The sequence below is a fragment of the Halichoerus grypus genome, chromosome 8 (assembly GCF_964656455.1).
Source record: "Halichoerus grypus chromosome 8, mHalGry1.hap1.1, whole genome shotgun sequence".
In the NCBI taxonomy this organism is placed as follows: Eukaryota; Metazoa; Chordata; class Mammalia; order Carnivora; family Phocidae; genus Halichoerus; species Halichoerus grypus.
In genome coordinates, this window is record NC_135719.1 from 121697645 (window position 1) to 121716738 (window position 19094).

The window sequence follows — 19094 nt, forward strand, 5'->3', positions numbered from 1 at the left end:
GTGATCTAGAAGATAAGCTGATGGAAAGGAGGGAAGTTGAAAACAAAGATAGGCAGCTAGTAGCCCATTAAAAAAGGCTTGTAGAGATTAATGATGCCATGAAACATTCCAATGTCAGAATTACTGGGATCCCTGAGGGGGTGGGGGGGGCTAGAAAATATATTTGAGCAAATCATAGCTGAGAACTTTCCTAGTCTGGGAAGGAAACAAGCATTTGAGTCCGAGAGGCAGAGAGGACCCCTCCCAAAATCAATAAAAATAGATCAACATCTCGACATATAATAGTGAATCTTGCAAATCTTACAGCGAAAGAAACTATCCTGAGAGTAGCTAGGGAGAGGAGATTCCTTACATATGGAGGGAGGAACATCCGAATAACATCAGACTTATCCACAGAAACCTGGCAAGCCAGAAAGGGCTGGCAAGACATATTCAGGGTACTAAATGAGAAAAACATGCAACCAAGAATCCTTTATCCAGCAAGGCTGTCATTCAGAATGGATAGAGAGATAAAGAGCTTCCAGGATGGCAGAAACTGAAGGAATATGTGACCACCAAGCCAGCCCTACAAGAAATATTAAGGGGGGACTCTGTAAGTGAATAGAGACCCCAAGAGTCACATAGACCAGAAAGTAACAGCGACAATCTATAGAAACAGGGACTTTACAGGCAATACATATCTTTCAATAGTTACTCTGATTGTAAATGTGCTGAATGTTCCAATCAAAAGACACAGGGTTTCAGATTGGATAAAAAAGCAGGACTCATCCATATGCTGTCTACAAGAGACTCATTTTGAACCTAAAGACACCTCCAGATTGAAAGTGAGGGGATGGAGAACAATTTACCACACAAATGGACCTCAAAAGAAAGGTGGGGTAGCAATCCTCATATCAGACAAATTAGATTTTAAACCAAAGACTGTAGTAAGAGCTGTAGAGGGACACTATATTATACTTAAAGGGTCTATTCAACAAGAAGATCTAACAATTGTAAATATCTATGCCCCCAACATGGTAGCAGCCAATTATATAAACCAATTAATAACCAAAATAAAGAAACGTATTGATAGTAATACATTAATAGTAGGAGACCTTAACACTCCACTCACAGCAATGGACAGATCATCTAAGCAGAAGATCAACAAAGAAACAAGAGCTCTGAATGACACACTGGATGAGATGGACTTCGTAGATACATTCAGAACATTCCACCCTCAAACAACAGAATACTCATTCTTCTCAAGTGCACATGGAATTTTCTTCAGAATAGATCACATACTGGGTCACAACTCTGGTCTCAACAGATATCAAAAGACTGAAATTCTTCCCTGCATATTTTCAGACCACAATGCTTTGAAACTGGAACTCAATCACCAAAAGAAATTTGGAAGGAACTCAAACACTTGGAGGTTAAAGAGCATCCTGCTAAAGAATGATTGGGCCAATCAGGAAATTAAAGAAGAACTTAAAAATTCATTGAAACCAATGAAAATGAAAACAAATCGGTTCAAAACCTATGGGATACTGAAAAAGCAGTCCTATGAGGGAAGTACATAGCCATCCAAGCCTCTCCCAAAAAATTAGAAAAATCCCAAATGCACAAGCTAACCTTACACCTAAAGGAGATGGAGAAAGAACAGCAAATAAGCCTAAAACAAGCAGAAGAAGAGAAATAATAAAGATTAGAGCAGAAATCAACAAAGTAGAAAGCAGAAGAACAGTAGAACAGATCAATGAAACTAGAAGCTGGGTCTCTGAAAGAATTAATGAGATTGATAAACCTTTGGCCAGCCTTATCCAAAAGAAAAGAGGAAGGACCCAAATTAATAAAATAATGAAAGGGGAGAGATCACGACTAACACCGAGGAAATTCGGACAATTTTAAGAACATACTATGAACAACAACTATATGCCAACAAATGAGACAATCTGGAAGAAATGGATGCCTTCCTGGAAACTTATAAACTACCAAGACTGAAACAGGAAGAAACTGACAATTTGAATAGACCAATCACCAATAATGAAATTGAAGCAGTAATCAAAAACCTCCCCCCCAAAAAAGAGTCCAGGGCCAGATGGCTTCCCAGGGGAATTCTACCAAACATTTAAAGAAATACTTACACTACTGAAGCTATTTCAAAAAATAAAAACGGAAGGAAAACTACCAAACTCGTTCTGTATGAGGCCAGCATTACCTTGATCCTGAAACTAGACAAAGACCCTATCAAAAGGGGGAATTACAGACCAATATCCCTGATGAATATGGATGCCAAAATACTCACCAAGATATTCCAATAGGATCCAACAGTACATTAAAAGGATTATTCACCACGACCAAGGGGGATTTATTCCTGGGATGCAAGATGGTCCAACATTCGCAAATCAATCAATGTGATAGATCACATTAATAAAAGAAGGGACAAGAACCACATGATCATCTCAATTGATGCAGAAAAAGCATTTTACAAAATATAGCATCCTTTCTTGATTAAAACTCTTCAAACTATAGGGATAGAGGGAACATACCTCAATATCATAAAAGCCACCTATGAAAAGCCCACAGTGAATATCATTCTCAATGGGGAAAACTGAGAGCTTTTCCCTTAACGTCAGGAACACGGCAGGGATGCCCACTCTAACCACTATTGTTCAACATAGTACTAGAAGTCCTGGCCTCAGCAATCAGACAACAAAAAGAAATAAAAGGCATTTGAATCAGCAAAGAAGAAGTCAAACTCTCTTCACAGATGACATGATACTTTATGTGGAAAACCCAAAAGACTCCACCCCCATATTACTAGAAATCTCTGTTTTGTTGTTGAGACCATCCAGTGACTTTTTGGCTTCAGGTTTTGTATTTTTCAGTTATAAAGTTTTCATTATTTTATTTTGTCTCATTCTTCTTTGGTGAAACTTTATTTTTCTGCAAATTTTTATTTTTTCAACTGTTTCAATCATATTTGTTATTGCCCATTGAAGCATTTTTAGGACTGCTGCTTCAAAACCCTTATCAGATAATTCCAACATCTGCATCATCTCAGAGTTGGTATCTACAGATTGTCTTTTCTCATTTAAGTTGAAACTTTCTTAGTTCTTTGTATGATAGGTAAATTTTCATTTTATTCTGAACATTTTGGGTGCTATATTTTGGGGCTCTAGATCTTATTTAAATAGCAGTTGCCCTCTGATACTGCACTATCAGAGGAAGCATTGCATTGTTACTGCTAGATGGTGGTAGATGTCCAGGTTTCAGCTGGCATGCCAAAGGAAGAAGCTCATACTGTTAAGCTGTGGAAATTCACTCTTGCCCCTCTTGGCCTCTTCCGATATCACCCTTGCTAGGAGGTTAAAGGATGCCTCATTATTGCTTCCCAAGTGGCTTCCACTAATTGTTGAATGGGGTCCTCATTATTACATGGTGAGAATGAAAGTCTCAGAAATCTATTTGACCTTCTCTGACACCACCCCAATGCAGGGGCTGAGGCACCTCATTAGAAGTGGGGGTGACTGGATGTTTAAGCCTCTCATGTGGCTTATGGTAATAAGGATACATGTGGGGCTACAATTTTCCATGAAATTTGGCTGGAGTAGGAGTTATTTTCTAAAAGATTTTTGTCTAGGCTGCTCATTTCTTGGTCCTCTGGCTAGAGACAGCAAACTTGATTTGTGGCTTTTTTTTTTTTTTTTTTTGGTCTTTTTTTGTCCTTGTCTATTTCATTTCAAGCTTGTGGGCCTCTCCAGACTGCAATGGCAGTAAAAGAAAATGCAGAGACATCACTGCCATGCTGTTCCTTAGGTCCCAATGTCCTTAGCTGGTTTGTATTCTTTGCTCCACCTTTCTGAACTTTCTTATGTTTGTTTTAAATATAAATTTGGTGTTTTAACTTGAACTGAGCAAGAGCAATAGAGATAAGAGTGTTTATCTTTTCTAGTACCAGAAGTCCTTAAAGCTATTTTTAAAAGAAATGAATATTATTCCTTCTTTAAGCAAGAGAGATCAAGCCAAAACTACCTTTAGAAGCTTTCAATCCTTCCCCACCTCTGTTTCTCCCAGGATATTGTTCTATCAGAAGCAGGTGCTCTAGTCTTGCTACTAAAACTTTTTCAGGATTGAGCTTCTGTAGTTTCCTTCTCTCTCATTCTTGGAACAGTTTTTTTTCATTGTTAATCATCCCTGGAACAGGAGCAAATTTTATCCACCAAGTTCAGTGGCAGACAAAACTTTTAAAATATATCTTTCTTAAGACAGGGGTGTCTCCCAGTCAGAATGGCTAAAATTAACAAATCAGGAAACAACAGATATTGGTGAGTATGTGGAGAAAGGGGAACCCTCTTAGACTGTTGGTGGGAATGAACTGGTGCAAGTACTCTGGAAAACAGTATGGATGTTCCTCAAAAAGTTAAAAATAGGGCCACCTGGGTGGCTCAGTCAGGTGAGTGGCTGACTCTTGGTTTCAGCTCAGGTCATGATCTCAGGGTCCTACGATTGAGCTCTGCATCAGGCTCCATGCTCAGTGGGGAGTCTGCTTGAAGATTCCTCTCTGCCCCTCCTCCCACTCACATTCTTTCTAAAATAAAATAAATAAATCTTTAAAAAAGTTAAACTCTATGGACAACTAATCTTCGACAAAGCAGGAAAGAATATCCAATGGAAAAAAGACAGTCTCTTCAATAAATGGTGCTGGGAAAATTGGACAGCCACATGCAGAAGAATGAACCTGGACCATTCTCTTACACCATACACAAAGATAAACTCAAAATGGATGAAAGACCTCAATGGGAGACAGGAATCCACAAAATCCTAGAAGGGAACACAGGCAGTAACCTCTTTGACCTCAGCCACAGCAACTTCTTGCAAGACACGTCTCTAAAGGCAAGGGAAACAAAAGCAAAAATGAACTATTGGGATTTCATCAATTTAAAAAGCTTCTGCACAGCACGAGAAACAGTCAACAAAACTAAAAGGCAATGACAGATGATATTTGCAAGTGACATAACAGATAAAGGGCTGGTATCCAAGATCTATAAAGAACTCATCAAACTCAACACCCCAAAACAAATAATCCAGTCAAGAAATGGGCAGAAGACATGAACAGACACTTCTCCAAAGAAGACATACAAATGGCTAGCAGACACGAAAAAATGCTCCACATAACTTGTCATCAGGGAAAACCAAATCAAAACCACAATGAGATACCACCTTACACCAGTTCAAATGGCTAAAATTAACAAGATAAGGAACAACAAATGTTGGCAAGGATATGGAGAAAGGGGAACCCTCTTACGCTGTTGGTGGGAATGCAAGTTGGTACAGCCACTTTGGAAAACAGTGTGGAGGTTCCTCAAAAAATTAAAAATAGAGCTACCCTATGACCCAGCAATTGCACTACTGGGTATTTACCGCAAAGACACAGATGTAGTGAAGAGAAGGGGCACCTGCACCCCAATGTTCATAGCAGCAATGTCCACAATAGCCAAACTGTGGAATGAGCTGAGATGTCCTTCAACAGATGAATGGATAAAGAAGATGTGGTTCATATATACAATGGAATATTGCTCAGCCATCAGAAAGGATGAATACCTACCATTTACATTGATGTGGATGGAACTGGAGAGGATTATGCTAAGTGAAATAAGTCAAGTGGAGAAAGACAATTATATGGTTTCACTCATATGTGAAATATAAGTAATAGTGCAGAGGATCATAGGGGAAGGGAGGGAAAACTGAATGGGAAGAAATCAGAAAGGGAGACAAACCATGAGAGACTCTTGACTCCGGGAAACAAACTGAGGGTTGTGGAAAGGAGGGGGGATGGGTTAACTGGGTGATGGACATTAAGGAGGGCATGTGATGTGATGAGCACTTGGTGTTATATACAACTAATGAATCATTGAACACTACACCAAAAACTAATGATGTACTATATGTTGGCTAACTGAATTTAAAAATTTTTTTAAGAAGTTAAAAATAGATAGAGAACCCAGATATGGAGCCTCAACTCTATGGTCCAATAATCTCTGACAAAGCAGGAAAAAACATGCAATGGAAAAAAGACAGTCTCTTCAAAAGAAGGGCCATATGCACCCCAATGTTCATAGCAGCAATGTCCGCAATAGCCAAACTGTGGAAAGAGCTGAGATGCCCTTCAGCAGATGAATGGATAAAGAAGATGTGGTTCATATATACAATGGAATATTACTCAGCCATCAGAAAGGATGAATACCCAACTTTTACATCAACATGGATGGGACTGTAGGAGATTATGCTAAGTGAAATAAGTCAAGCAGAGAAAGTCAATTATCATATGGTTTCACTTATTTGTGGAACATAAGGAATAGCATGGAAGACATTAGGAGACGGAAGGGAAAAATGGGGGGTGGGAATTGGAGGGAGAGATGAACCATGAGAGACTATGGACTCTGAGAAACAAACAGGGTTTTAGAGGGGAGGGGGGAGGGGGATGGGTTAGCCCGGTGATGGGTATTAAGGAGGGCACGTACTGCATGGAGCACTGGGTGTTATAGGAAAACAATGGATCGTGGATCACCACATCAGAAACGAATGATGTACTGTATGGTGACTAACATAACATAATAAAATTAAAAAAAAAAAAAGTATTAAAAAACCAACCAACCAGCCAACCTCTGATATCTAGAATTTATAGGAAACTCTCACAACTCCATTGACAGTTGGATTGAGCACTAGGAACTGAAACTTGGCAGGCTTCCTTGTCCTGGAGGAAATAGGACTACCTGCTAAAGAATCAAGCAAACCTTTGCAGGAATCTTGGCATCATCACTGCGGGAGACCAGCATCGACTGTTTTACTGTGCGGAACCCATTCCAACATTGACATCATGTGGCAGTGAGAAGCAAACGCAACAGTGTTCCATAGACCTTCCTGAGGCTTAACGTTAAAGCTTGGGTGGGGAAGCTGCTCTTGAAGTCCGGAGGACTACATTGAGCCCCTAGAGTTCTTGGACAATTTTAGAAGTGAAGACGACCTCAAAGGTGAGGGATTCTGGATTTATCCTAATTAGTTGGGTGGGTATTCAAAAAAATTAATTAGAAAAATAAAAGAGATATGACTGTACTTAAAAAAAAAAAAGTTAAAAATAGAACTACCCTATGACCCAGCAATTGCACTACTAGGTATTTATCCAAAGGACACAAAAATAGTGATTCGAAGGCGCACATGCACCCCAATGTTTATAGCAGCAATGTCCACAATAGCCAAAATATGGAAAGAGCCCAGATGTCCATCAATTGATGAATGGTAAAAGAGGATGTATATCTATCTATCTATCATCTATCTATCTATCATCTATACACACATACACACACAGTGGATTATTACTCAACCATCAAAAAGAATGAAATCTTGCCATTTGCAATGGCGTGGATGGAACTAGAAAGTATTATGCTAAGCAAAATAAGTCAGTTAGAAAAAGACAAATACCATATGATTTCACTTATATGTGGAATTTAAGAAACAAAACATGAACATAGGGGAAGGGAAGGAAAAAATAAAACAACATGAACACAGAGAGGGAGGCAAACGATAAGAAATTCTTAACTATAGGGAACAAACTGCGGGTTGCTGGAGGGGAGGTTGGTGGAGGGATGGGGTAATTGGATGATGAGCATTAAGGAGGGCACTTGATGTAATGAGCACTGGGTGTTGTATGCAACTGATGAATCACTAAATTCTACCCCTGAAACTAATAATACACTATATGTTAACTAACTTGAATTTATATAAAATCTAAAAAAAAAAAAGGACAGCGGTGTCTCTAGTTTTGCCTGGATGAATGAAACAGTTTATGAAAAGGAACCTCCTAAGCAGATGTTAGAAAAGTGGAGGAGGGACAGTAAAGAATCCTCTAGGAAACAAACTGAGGGTTGCTGGAGGGGAGATGAGTAGGGGGATGAGGTAATTGGGTGATGGGCATTAAGAAAGGCACTTGATGTAATGAGCACTGGGTGTTATACGCAAATGGTGAATCACTAAATTCTACCCCTGCAACAAATAATACACTATATGTTAACCAAATTGAATTTAAATAAAGAATTAAAAAAAAAAAAGAACAATCCTGGCATTGTGCAGCTGTTCTCTGCAAAGTCAGGACCTTAATCCACAGATTTTATAGAGCAAAGGGCAGTTATCTAAAATGGTGCCATCTGTGCACTAGGGGAAAGATCAGAATGTTTCCCATATTCTGGTCAGGGCATACATTAACCTACACAAGACCTGGAACTAAGATCTGAGAGGGAGGTTATTGCAGGGACATGAACAAGATAAGGGCCAAAGATGGAGTCAGTATTGTCAGCCCTCCTACAGCAGATTTCTGAGAAATCCAGCATGAATAGAAGAAACTTTTTCTGAGAGGAAATAGAAAAAGACTGTCATTAAAAATGCTTCTACTTGATAGTTATAGAGCTCTGCTACTAGTTAAATTAGTAGCTAGCAAGATTCGTTGGCCAAGAATCATTTTTTTTTTAAGATTTTATTTATTTATTTGACAAAGAGAGACACAGTGAGAGAGGGAACACAAGCAGGGGGAGTGGGAGAGGGAGAAGCAGGCTTCCCGCTGAGCAGGGAGCCCGAGGCAGGGCTCTATCCCAGGACCCTGGGATCATGACCTGAGCTGAAGGCAGATGCTTAACGACTGAGCCACCCAGATGCCGCTGGCCAAGAATCCTTTTAAAATAGAATCTACTTATTGTTTTGTTGACTGTTTCCTTTGCTGAGCAGAAGCTTTTTATCTTGATGAAGTCCCAAAAGTTCATTTTTGCTTTTGTTTCACTAGCTTTTGGAGATGTATCTTGAAAGAAGTTGCTGTGGCCGATGTCAAAGAGGTTACTGCCTATGTTCTCCTCTAGGATTTTGATGGATTCCTGTCTCACATTGAGGTCTTTCATCCATTTTGAGTTTATCTTTGTGTATGGTGTTAGAGAATGGTTGAGTTTCATTCTTCTGCATGTGGCTGTCCAATTTTCCCAGCACCATTTATTGAAGAGACTGTCTTTTTTCCATTGCATGTTTTTTCCTGCTTTGTCAAAGATTATTTGACCATAGAGTTGAGGGTCCATATCTGGGTTCTCTATTCTGTTCCATTGGTCTATATGTCTGTTTTTGTGCCAGTACCATGCTGTCTTGGTGATCACTGCTTTGTAATATAGTTTGAAATCAGGCAACATGATGCCTCCAGCTTTGATTTTCTTTTTCAACATTTCCTTGGCAATTCGGGGTCTTTTCTGATTCCATACAAATAAGGAGGCAACCCACAGAATGGGAGAAGATATTTGCAAATGACACTACAGATAAAGGGCTAGTATCCAAGATCTATAAAGAACTTCTCAAACTCAACACCCAAAAAACAAATAATCAAGTCAAGAAATGGGCAGAAGATACGAAAAGACACTTCTCTGAAGAAGACATATAAATGGCTAACAGACACATGAAAAAATGTTCATCATCATTAGCCATCAGGGAAATCCAAATCAAAACCACATTGAGATACCACCTTACACCAGTTAGAATGGCAAAAATTGACAGGGAAAGAAACAACAAATGTTGGAGAGGTTGTGGAGAAAGGGGAACCCTCTTACACTGTTGGTGGGAATGCAAGTTGGTACAGCCACTTTGGAAAACAGTGTGGAGGTTCCTCAAAAAATTAAAAATAGAGCTACCCTATGACCCAGCAATTGCACTCCTGGGTATTTACCCCAAACACACAGATGTGGTGAAAAGAAGGGCCATATGCACCCCAATGTTCATAGCAGCAATGTCCGCAATAGCCAAACTGTGGAAAGAGCCGAGATGCCCTTCAACAGATGAGTGGATAAAGAAGATGTGGTGGGGGGAAGGGTTAGCCCGGTGATGGGTATTAAGGAGGGCACGTACTGCATGGAGCACTGGGTGTTATACGAAAACAATGGATCATGGATCACTACATCAAAAACTAATGATGTTGTATTGTATGGTGACTAACATAACATAATAAAATTAAAAAAAATAGAATCTACTCAGAGTTAGCAGTAATATTTTATTGAATTTTTATTCTATGTAATATTTATATAATTAAAGTCATCTTATAGATTATATATTTTGCCAAATACTGTATCATAAATTCTCTAGTAAACGATTTTGAGCATATTTTTCTCAAAAACATAATTTAATAGGAGATACAACTTTTAAAACTTACATATAAAACAATATAAGATAGCAAGATTATAAACTATAATAAAATTATTGAATATGGTAATTATAAAGAGAATTGTAGTATATTAGTGTTGTCTAGATTATTTAGAAAATATTTGATACTGAATGTTGAATTTGATCTTGACCTAAAAAGTTACTATATAATTTAGTTCCATTGTGAAAAGTGATTACACAGTCTAGGTCAACACAGTAGCATGAGCAAAATTATGAAGCAGAAATGAAGCTACACTGTAGAAGGACATAGAATGGAGCTGAGGAGGCTATCCAATTCCAATTATATTGAAGTTGTATAGAAATAGTGGAGCCAGAGCAAGATATCCTTGACAGCCAATTGTTTCTGAAGTGAAAGATCCTTGTTTCTAAGCAACTAGATCTAGAACTTTGTCACCTCAGAGATAAAAGGAGGAGGGCTTCTGCTCCCTTTGTTGTGTGAGGTCAACTACCAATCTTTGTTCATTTGTAAGTGTGGTACAAACCAAAGAGAAAGAAAAAGCCATGGAAACAATGGTTTCTTCTCTTGGTAAGTCATCTGTAAAGTTTGGCTCTCTGCATGAGTTGGTACCCAGAGTAGTACCTTAGATAATGTGAAGTTTCTTAATTTTTGTTTTGTCTTCCTTTTTGAGCATGGGCTGGGGGTAACGTGCTGCAGATAAAGTGACCAACTGTTCCAGTTTGCCTTGGAGTGAGGGAATTGCTGGGATGTGGGGCTTTCAGTTTTAAGACCAGGACAGTCCCGGGTAAACTAGAACAAGTTGGTTACTCTAACTGCCAATAAGGAACAGATGAAATAGAGTTGAAAGTAGGGAACATTAATAGAATCAGTCCACATGTAGGTAAGAAATGTGATATGGAACTGAATCTGGAGAAGGATCACTTTTCTACTGGGACTGGGATATGGAGTGGGATAGAAGAGAGGTAGAAATGGCTCTGGGTTCAGATAGGTTTGTAATGGTGAAAATCCTAGAAAGCATTTTGTCTTTAGATTTGGCATCACTATAGATATATATTTTTTTATTGTGTTGAAGAGTAAGAAATCCATTTTATATTGTGATCCAGTGGCCACACATACACAAATATCTCCAAATTTTGGCACCATATGTATGAGTTGCTAAGGAATTTCTAGGAATGTCCTCTGATGTTTTTTATTCAATTTCTTTAAAGAAAAAACTGCAGGTCAGACCCATTAAATTGATTTCATGACTCTCTAACAAGTCAGACATTGGTGACAGACAGATGGGAAAACAGTGCATATAGCATGATGGGGTAAGAGGGGAAATGAACAGGTAGAGGTCTTTAGGAATCTGAAATAGCTGTAGGGAAAGGAAGAGTTGATAAAACATATAGAGGAGGGCTGTTGTCTATTTTGGGATTCCAACAGTGTTAAAGAATATGGATTTTTAATGACACCACTTCACAGTATTAATGGAGGGTGATGTTCCGTTAGGAGTTTGGGTCTCTGAGGTCCTAGGCATAATATAATGAGGACAATGAATATGGCTCAAAGATTCTTTGAAGAATTTTCCTACTGTTGTAGGTTCTCAAGATGAGCTCTAAGAAAAAATTAATGATAGGACATGGTTTATAGGGCGCCTGGGTAACTCAGTTGGTTGAGTCCCTGCCTTCGGCTCAGGTCATGATCCTGGAGTCTCAGGATCGAGTCCCACATCGGACTCCCTGCTCAGTTGGGGGGGGGCGGGGGGGCGGGGAAGGGTCTGCTTCTCCCTCTGACACTCTTCCCCCTCATGCTCTCTCTTACACTCTCTCTCTCAAATAAATAAATAAAATCTTTTCAAAAAAGGACATGGTTTATAGAGCTTAGTAGCCTTCTCAACAACACTCTATTTCTATTGGCTCTTCTCACTTTCCATCCTCCCATCCACAATTTCCACTCCATAATAAATAACAAACATACAAAGAAAGCTATAGAGAGAAAATTTGGAAGTTAGGATCTCACCCAACTCAGAAATCTTTGTCCGTGGAAGTTTTCACATAGTTGAATTTGTCTATGAACTTTGCTGTTCCCTTGTGAACTACTTGCACCTTGGAATAAAGTGCCTATCCATTAGATGGATCCAAGCTCTCTAGGCAGGTTAACGCTGAGGATATTGTTCAGGTCAACACGTCCTCCCTATCTACCAGCATAGCAAATCTAGAGTAAGTAATAAACTTAAATAATGTATATTAAAAAGGAAAAGATGAAGCCTACTTAGTTAACTATTTAACTCTGTGATTGAAAGGCAATCAGAATGTATTTTCAGCTGACAGTATACATAAATGAGGAAACTCAGAATATTAGGAATGTGTAAATGCAATGTCCGAGAGAATGAAGAAAAGAGCAATAAAGCATAGGAGGGTCTGAAATATCAGCCGACTTCTGGTCTACATTTCTTAGGGTGGGGAGCCAAGACAAACCATTCCAGTTCTGATTGTGCATTTTTAAGATTTTCACACACATTGTTTTGATATTTTTTTCCCCTGCAGTAGTGTATGGTAGTTTTGATACAGAAGTGGAAAAAGTATGCAACAGAATTAATCCAGGTTTTGTTCTGTTTGCTTGAAAAAATTCAGTCTCACAACTTGTTATTGGTAACAAATTACATAAATAATTGAATTTCAGAAAATCTTTATCAAGTCTTTTATATAGGAGTTATAATATTTCAGGGCATTTCAAATTTTCCTGTGTAGTGGCTAATTTGAACATTCTTATATTGATGACTTTCATAAATTGCATTGCTAAAAACCTCCCAGGGGTTTTTGGAGGTCTAGATACTAAGAGTCCCTAAATCATAATCTTTATTAGCCTTAGATTAATCGGTTCAGATAACATTATAATGGTCTGATTGCTTGTCTGTTTTTCCACAAACTCAGTGCTTCTTAGCCTCATTTTTGTCACTCGGTTGAGACTACATGAAGTCTACAGATACTCTCCTCAGCAAAAGGGCACAAAACATTTAAAAATATTAAGTAAAATCTTACAGGCCCCTTAAAGCTCATTCTTGCTCCTACCACAAATTTCTGAATTTTTTCAAACAAAAATTATCAAAACTAAATTGATAATTTATTTAATGCTCTCTATTTTTATTTTAGATCCCTAGTATCTAGCACAATGTCCTGTACTTCATATGCTCCAAACACACAAATACTTGTTTAATGCATATAGAAATGTGTGAGTGTTGCTAGCCACAGTGCATGCCAGGTACAGAAATTACCCACTGTCAAAAGCTGTTGGTAAACATATTTGAGCAAACATTAGGAATTTTCCCTGGCAATCCTAAAATTCCAGCCACTCTGTGACTCTGCTCCAAGAAGACAGAGTTCCTCTTCCCAAGCCTTTAAACTTTATGGATTCTCAGTTTCTCTTCAAAAGGCATTTTCTTTTGTCCGATATTCTTTTACAGATAACTGTGTTGTTCTCCCCATTCTTTTAAAAGATGTTAGCTTTTTATGAATCTTTTTCCTCTTCTAAAAATAGTAATCAAATACAAATACATTTTAAGTAGCATTCATCTATATTCCAAGTACTCCAGCACTCTCCCCACCTTTTTTTCATTTTTCATTGAATAAAGAACTATACTAGGTGTTATAGGGGCTACTAAAATGAATTAAAACCATAAACCCTGCACTCAGTGACCTTGCAGTCCAGTAGAGTTATGAAGGCGAATACAGCCAGGAGACAAGTAAATAACTTGCGGTAAAGAAAGATTAAAGCAAATAATAAGACCAATGCAAACTGACATAATAACTGTGATTGTTTTTGATCTCTCCAGTTTTGATAGTCAAAAAGGACAAGTATCAATAGTTATGCAGGGGCAACAGGCATAAACCAACATGGTCTTGGACAAATTGAGATATAGAGGCCCCCTACTCTGAAGTCTATTTAGTTTTGCTTTAACTTTTTATTGTGGAGATTTTCATACCACCTACGTGGATTGAGATAATTGTATAATGAAAACCCAAGTACCTATCATCTGACTTTCACAATTATCAACATATGGCCAATATTTTCTTATCTACACCCCTCTAAATTCCCACCTCCATTTATTGAAAGAAAATCCAAAGCATTTTCTTAATTCATTAATCGCTTCTTTGCCATTTGATTCTTTCCCACTTTCCTTACCCAATCCCACCACCTCCCCACCCTTTTATTTTCACTTTCAGCACTGCAGTTCTGATGCCCAACTCTGCCGGGACACAGATCCTTAAAGGTCAGCTCTACACAATGACCAATTTGGAGCAACCAGACCAGCAGTGCCTCATGCTTTTTCTCTGGACAGATGGCTCTGTAATGGCAGCTCCATAATGGTGGCTGGTGAGGCTGAGGTGTTCATGAGAGTTGTTCTCCTGCTGTTCTGGGTTGGAATGTCTCTATCCCCTTCTGCCTTCTCTCAGGCTGGGCCCTCCCAATACCTCAGATCCCCAGAAGTGGTGACCCCCATGAAGGTGACTGGTAGAGGCAAAAGTGCAAAAACTCCAGGCTGGCTCTCCTACAGCCTGCAGTTTGGGGGCTGGAGACATGTTGTCCATATGAGGGTCAAGAAGCTCTTGGTTTCCAGACACCTCCCGGTGTTCACACACACAGACCAGCATGCCCTCCTCCAGGATCAGCCTTTTGTTCCTGATGACTGCTACTATCACGGTTATGTGGAAGGAATCCCTGAGTCCGTGGTTGCCCTCAGTACCTGTTCTGGAGGTTTTCGAGGAATGCTACAGATTAATGACCTTGCTTATGAAATTGAGCCCATCAGGCACTCTACCAAATTTGAACACTTGGTTTATGAGATAAACACTAATGAGACACAATTCCCACCTGTGAGATGTGGCTTAACAAAGAAGGAGATAGCACTCCAACAGTTGAAATTTGAAGAGGTTAAGAAGTCAACTTTGAAACAAAATTCTAATGATAAATGGTGGACCCACTCATGGTTTCTGGAGCTGGTTGTGGTGGTAGATCACAATTTCTTAATTTATTCTCAAAGCAACTTCTCAATGGTGCAGGAAGATGTATTTCTTGTTGTCAACATAGTGGATTCCATTTATCAGCAGTTGGGTACTTATGTGATTTTGATTGGGATTGAGATTTGGAATCAAGGAAATGTTTTCCCAATGATAAGCATAGAACAGGTTCTGGAGGATTTCGCTCAATGGAAACAACTCAGTCTTTCCCAGCTACAGTATGATGTTGCACATTTTTTCATAAAAAATTCACTTATAAGTGTACTTGGTATAGCCTATGTTGCAGGAATATGTCGTCCTCCTATTGACTGTGGGGTTAATAATTTCCAAGGAGACCCCTGGTCTCTTTTTGCCCTCACTGTGGCCCATGAGTTAGGACATACTTTGGGTATGCGGCATGATGAAGAATTCTGTGTGTGTGAGCAAAGTGGTTGCATCATGAATGCCATCAGAGTACCAGGAGAGAAATTCACCAATTGTAGTTATATAGATTTTACAAAAACCACTTTAAACCAGGGATCATGTCTGCACAACATTCCACGTCCAGGAGAAGTATTTATGTTGAAGCACTGTGGGAACGGTATAGTTGAAGGAGAAGAGAAATGTGACTGTGGATCTATAAAGCAGTGTGAACAAGATTCCTGTTGTCTGTTGAACTGCACTCTGAGGCCTGGGGCTGCTTGTGCTTTTGGGCTTTGTTGCAAAGACTGTAAATTCGTGCCATCAGGGGAACTCTGTAGACATCAGGTCAATAAATGTGACCTTCCAGAGTGGTGCAATGGGACATCCCATCAGTGCCCAGAAGATGGATATGTGCAGGACGGGATTCCCTGTGGTGACAATGCCTACTGCTATCAAAAGAGATGTAATAACCATGATGAACAGTGCAGGGAGATTTTTGGTGAAGGAGCAAAGAGTGCCTCTCAGAGCTGCTATAAAGAAATCAACTCCCTGGGAAACCGTTTTGGCCACTGTGGTATAAATGGCACAACATACCTAAAATGTAATTCCTCAGATATCCTTTGTGGGAGAGTTCAGTGTGAGAATGTGAGAGATATTCCCCATCTGAGAGATCACTCTACTTTGCAGCAAACTCACATCAACAGTGTCACCTGCTGGAGTATTGACTATCATTTAGGAATGGACACACCTGATGTTGGTGAAGTAAAAGATGGCACCATGTGTGGTCCAGGAAAGATCTGCATACACAAGAAGTGTGTCAGTTTGTCTCTCTTGTCACAGGTCTGTCTGGCTGAGACCTGCAACATGAGGGGTGTCTGCAATAATAAACATCACTGCCACTGTGACTATGGGTGGTCCCCACCTTCTTGCCTGCACAGAGGCTATGGAGGCAGTGTTGACAGTGGCTCAGCATCTGCCAAAAAAGTTTTCTTGCTACTAGTGGTGAGTCTTATTTTGTCTGTTTTGTTTTTACTGTCAACTGCTGTATTTATTTACCTTAGAAAACATTTTGGTCCCAAGGAGACTAAGGCTCAGTCTTCAGGTTAGGAAAATGCCTCTAATTTAATATCCTATGCATAAGTTTTAGTCTCTTGGCAGTGGAAATGTTACTATATGCCTGAAACTGAGCACATTTCTGACAGTATAGAGAAAAATGCAGGGACCTTCCCTTTTGTCAGTATCAGAAACATCAGAAACATTGTCATTAAGCAAAGTAATCCCTAACATCTTCCTATCTACTGTTCATTGTTTTAAGCAGCAAATAAAGCTCCATTTCCTCCAAATTAGTCCTCTTTGTGGGTTTTTGTTTTTTTTGTTTTTGAATACAAATATGACTCATTGGAAAGGCAGGAGACAGGCATCTGAGGATCCAGACTTCATTTACTTCCAAATAACCTCTCAAAGGTGCAGAGAATGTATTTCTTGTTGTTGACAAGAACTTGCTGTTCCAGGGGTGCCTGGGTGGCTCAGTCAGTTAAGAACTTGCTGTTCCATTTATTAGCAGTTGGTATTTATGTGATTTTGACTGGGATTGGGATTTGGAATCATGGAAATGTTTTCCCAATAAGCACAGAACAAACTGACATGCCAAGTTCATGTCATCAGGGGAACTCTGTAGACATCAGGTCAATAAATGTGACCTTCCAGAGTTGTGCAATGGGACATCCCATCAGTGCCCAAAAGATGGCTATGTGCAGGATGGGATTGCCTGTGGTGACAGTGCCCACTGCTATTAAAAGAGATGTAAAAAGGAGAAGAAATTACTCAAATGTTTCTAACATTCTGCTCCGAAATCTGAAAACGATAATAATGTTTATCCCACCCAACCTCTTGGGTTTGTTTGATAACCAAAAGAGAGAAAGAAATGAACTTTTGTTAAAGTGTAAACAAATTGTTTGTTTAATAAAAACTCCCAAAAACCAAATAATCAAGTCAAAAAATGGGCAGAAGACATGAACAGACACTTCTCCAAAGAAGACATACAAATGGCTAACAGACACATGAAAAAATGTTCATCTTCATTAGCCACCAGGGAAATTCAAATCAAAACCACATTGAGATACCACCTTATACCAGTTAGAATGGCAAAAATTGACAAGGCAAGAAACAACGAATGTTGGAGAGGTTGTGGAGAAAGGGGAACCCTCTTACACTGTTGGTGGGAATGCAAGTTGGTACAGCCACTTTGGAAAACAGTGTGGAGGTTCCTCAAAAAATTAAAAATAGAGCTACCCTATGACCCAGCAATTGCACTCCTCGGTATTTACCCCAAACACACAGATGTAGTGAAAAGAAGGGCCATATGCACCCCAATGTTCATAGCAGCAATGTCCGCAATAGCCAAACTGTGGAAAGAGCCGAGATGCCCTTCAGCAGACAAATGGATAAAGAAGATGTGGTCCATATATACAATGGAATATTACTCAGCCATCAGAAAGGGTGAATACCCAACTTTTACATCAACATGGATGGGACTGGAGGAGAATATGCTAAGTGAAATAAGTCAAGCAGAGAAAGTCAATTATCATATGGTTTCACTTATTTGTGGAACATAAGGAATAGCATGGAGGACATTAGGAGAAGGAAGGGAAAAATGAAGGGGGGGAAATTGGAGGGAGAGATGAACCATGAGAGACTATAGACTCTGAGAGACAAACTGAGGGCGTTAGAGGGGAGGGGGGTAGGGGGATGGGTTAGCCCGGTGATGGGTATTAAGAAGGGCACATACTGCATGGAGCACTGGGTGTTATATGAAAAGAATGAAGCGTGGATCACTACATCAGAAACTAATGATGTACTGTATGGTGACTAACATAACATAATAAAATAAAATTAAAACAACAGCAACAACAACAAATTGAGGGTTTTAGAGGGGAGGGGGGTGGGGGGATGGGTAGCCCCAGTGATGGGTATTAAGGAGGGCACGTATTACATGGAGCACTGGGTGTTATATGAAAACAATGAATCATGGAACAGTACATCAAAAACTAATGATGTACTGTATGGTGACTAACATAACATAAAAAAATAAAAAATAAAAAAAACTCCTGACCCCGTTCCTTCTGTGCTTCCTAGTCAGTCTTGTCTGCTCTCTTTGCTTTAATTTGGCAGTTTGGGTATGCTTGTAAAGTATTTGCTTTGAATATCAGAATATAATCTCTATGAGGTCAAGGTGGTTTTTATCTGTTTTGCTGTTGTGTCCCAATACCTAGAACAATGTCTAATACAGAATAAATATTTGAATGAAGTAATTAATTTGAATGGATTAATTGCATTAAATTAATTAGGAAAAGTAAAAATAATACTTCAGTCCTCTTTTTTAATTTTAATTCAATTAGCCAAGGTATAGTACATCATTAGTTTTTGATATAATGTTCAATGATTCATTAGTTGAATATAACACCCAGTGCTCATCATATCATGTGCCCTCTTTAATTTCCATCACCCAGTTA

General features: G+C 39.1%; 1 protein-coding gene across 1 annotated transcript; it reads left to right on the forward strand.

The window, feature by feature from the left end:
- The first annotated feature begins 14526 nt into the window (after window positions 1–14526).
- ADAM21 (ADAM metallopeptidase domain 21) lies at window positions 14527–16689 on the forward strand. The gene has a single exon (XM_036107268.2). It carries the CDS (start codon window positions 14527–14529, stop codon window positions 16687–16689), a length of 2163 nt encoding a protein of 720 aa, XP_035963161.1.
- The last annotated feature ends 2405 nt before the right edge of the window (window positions 16690–19094 follow it).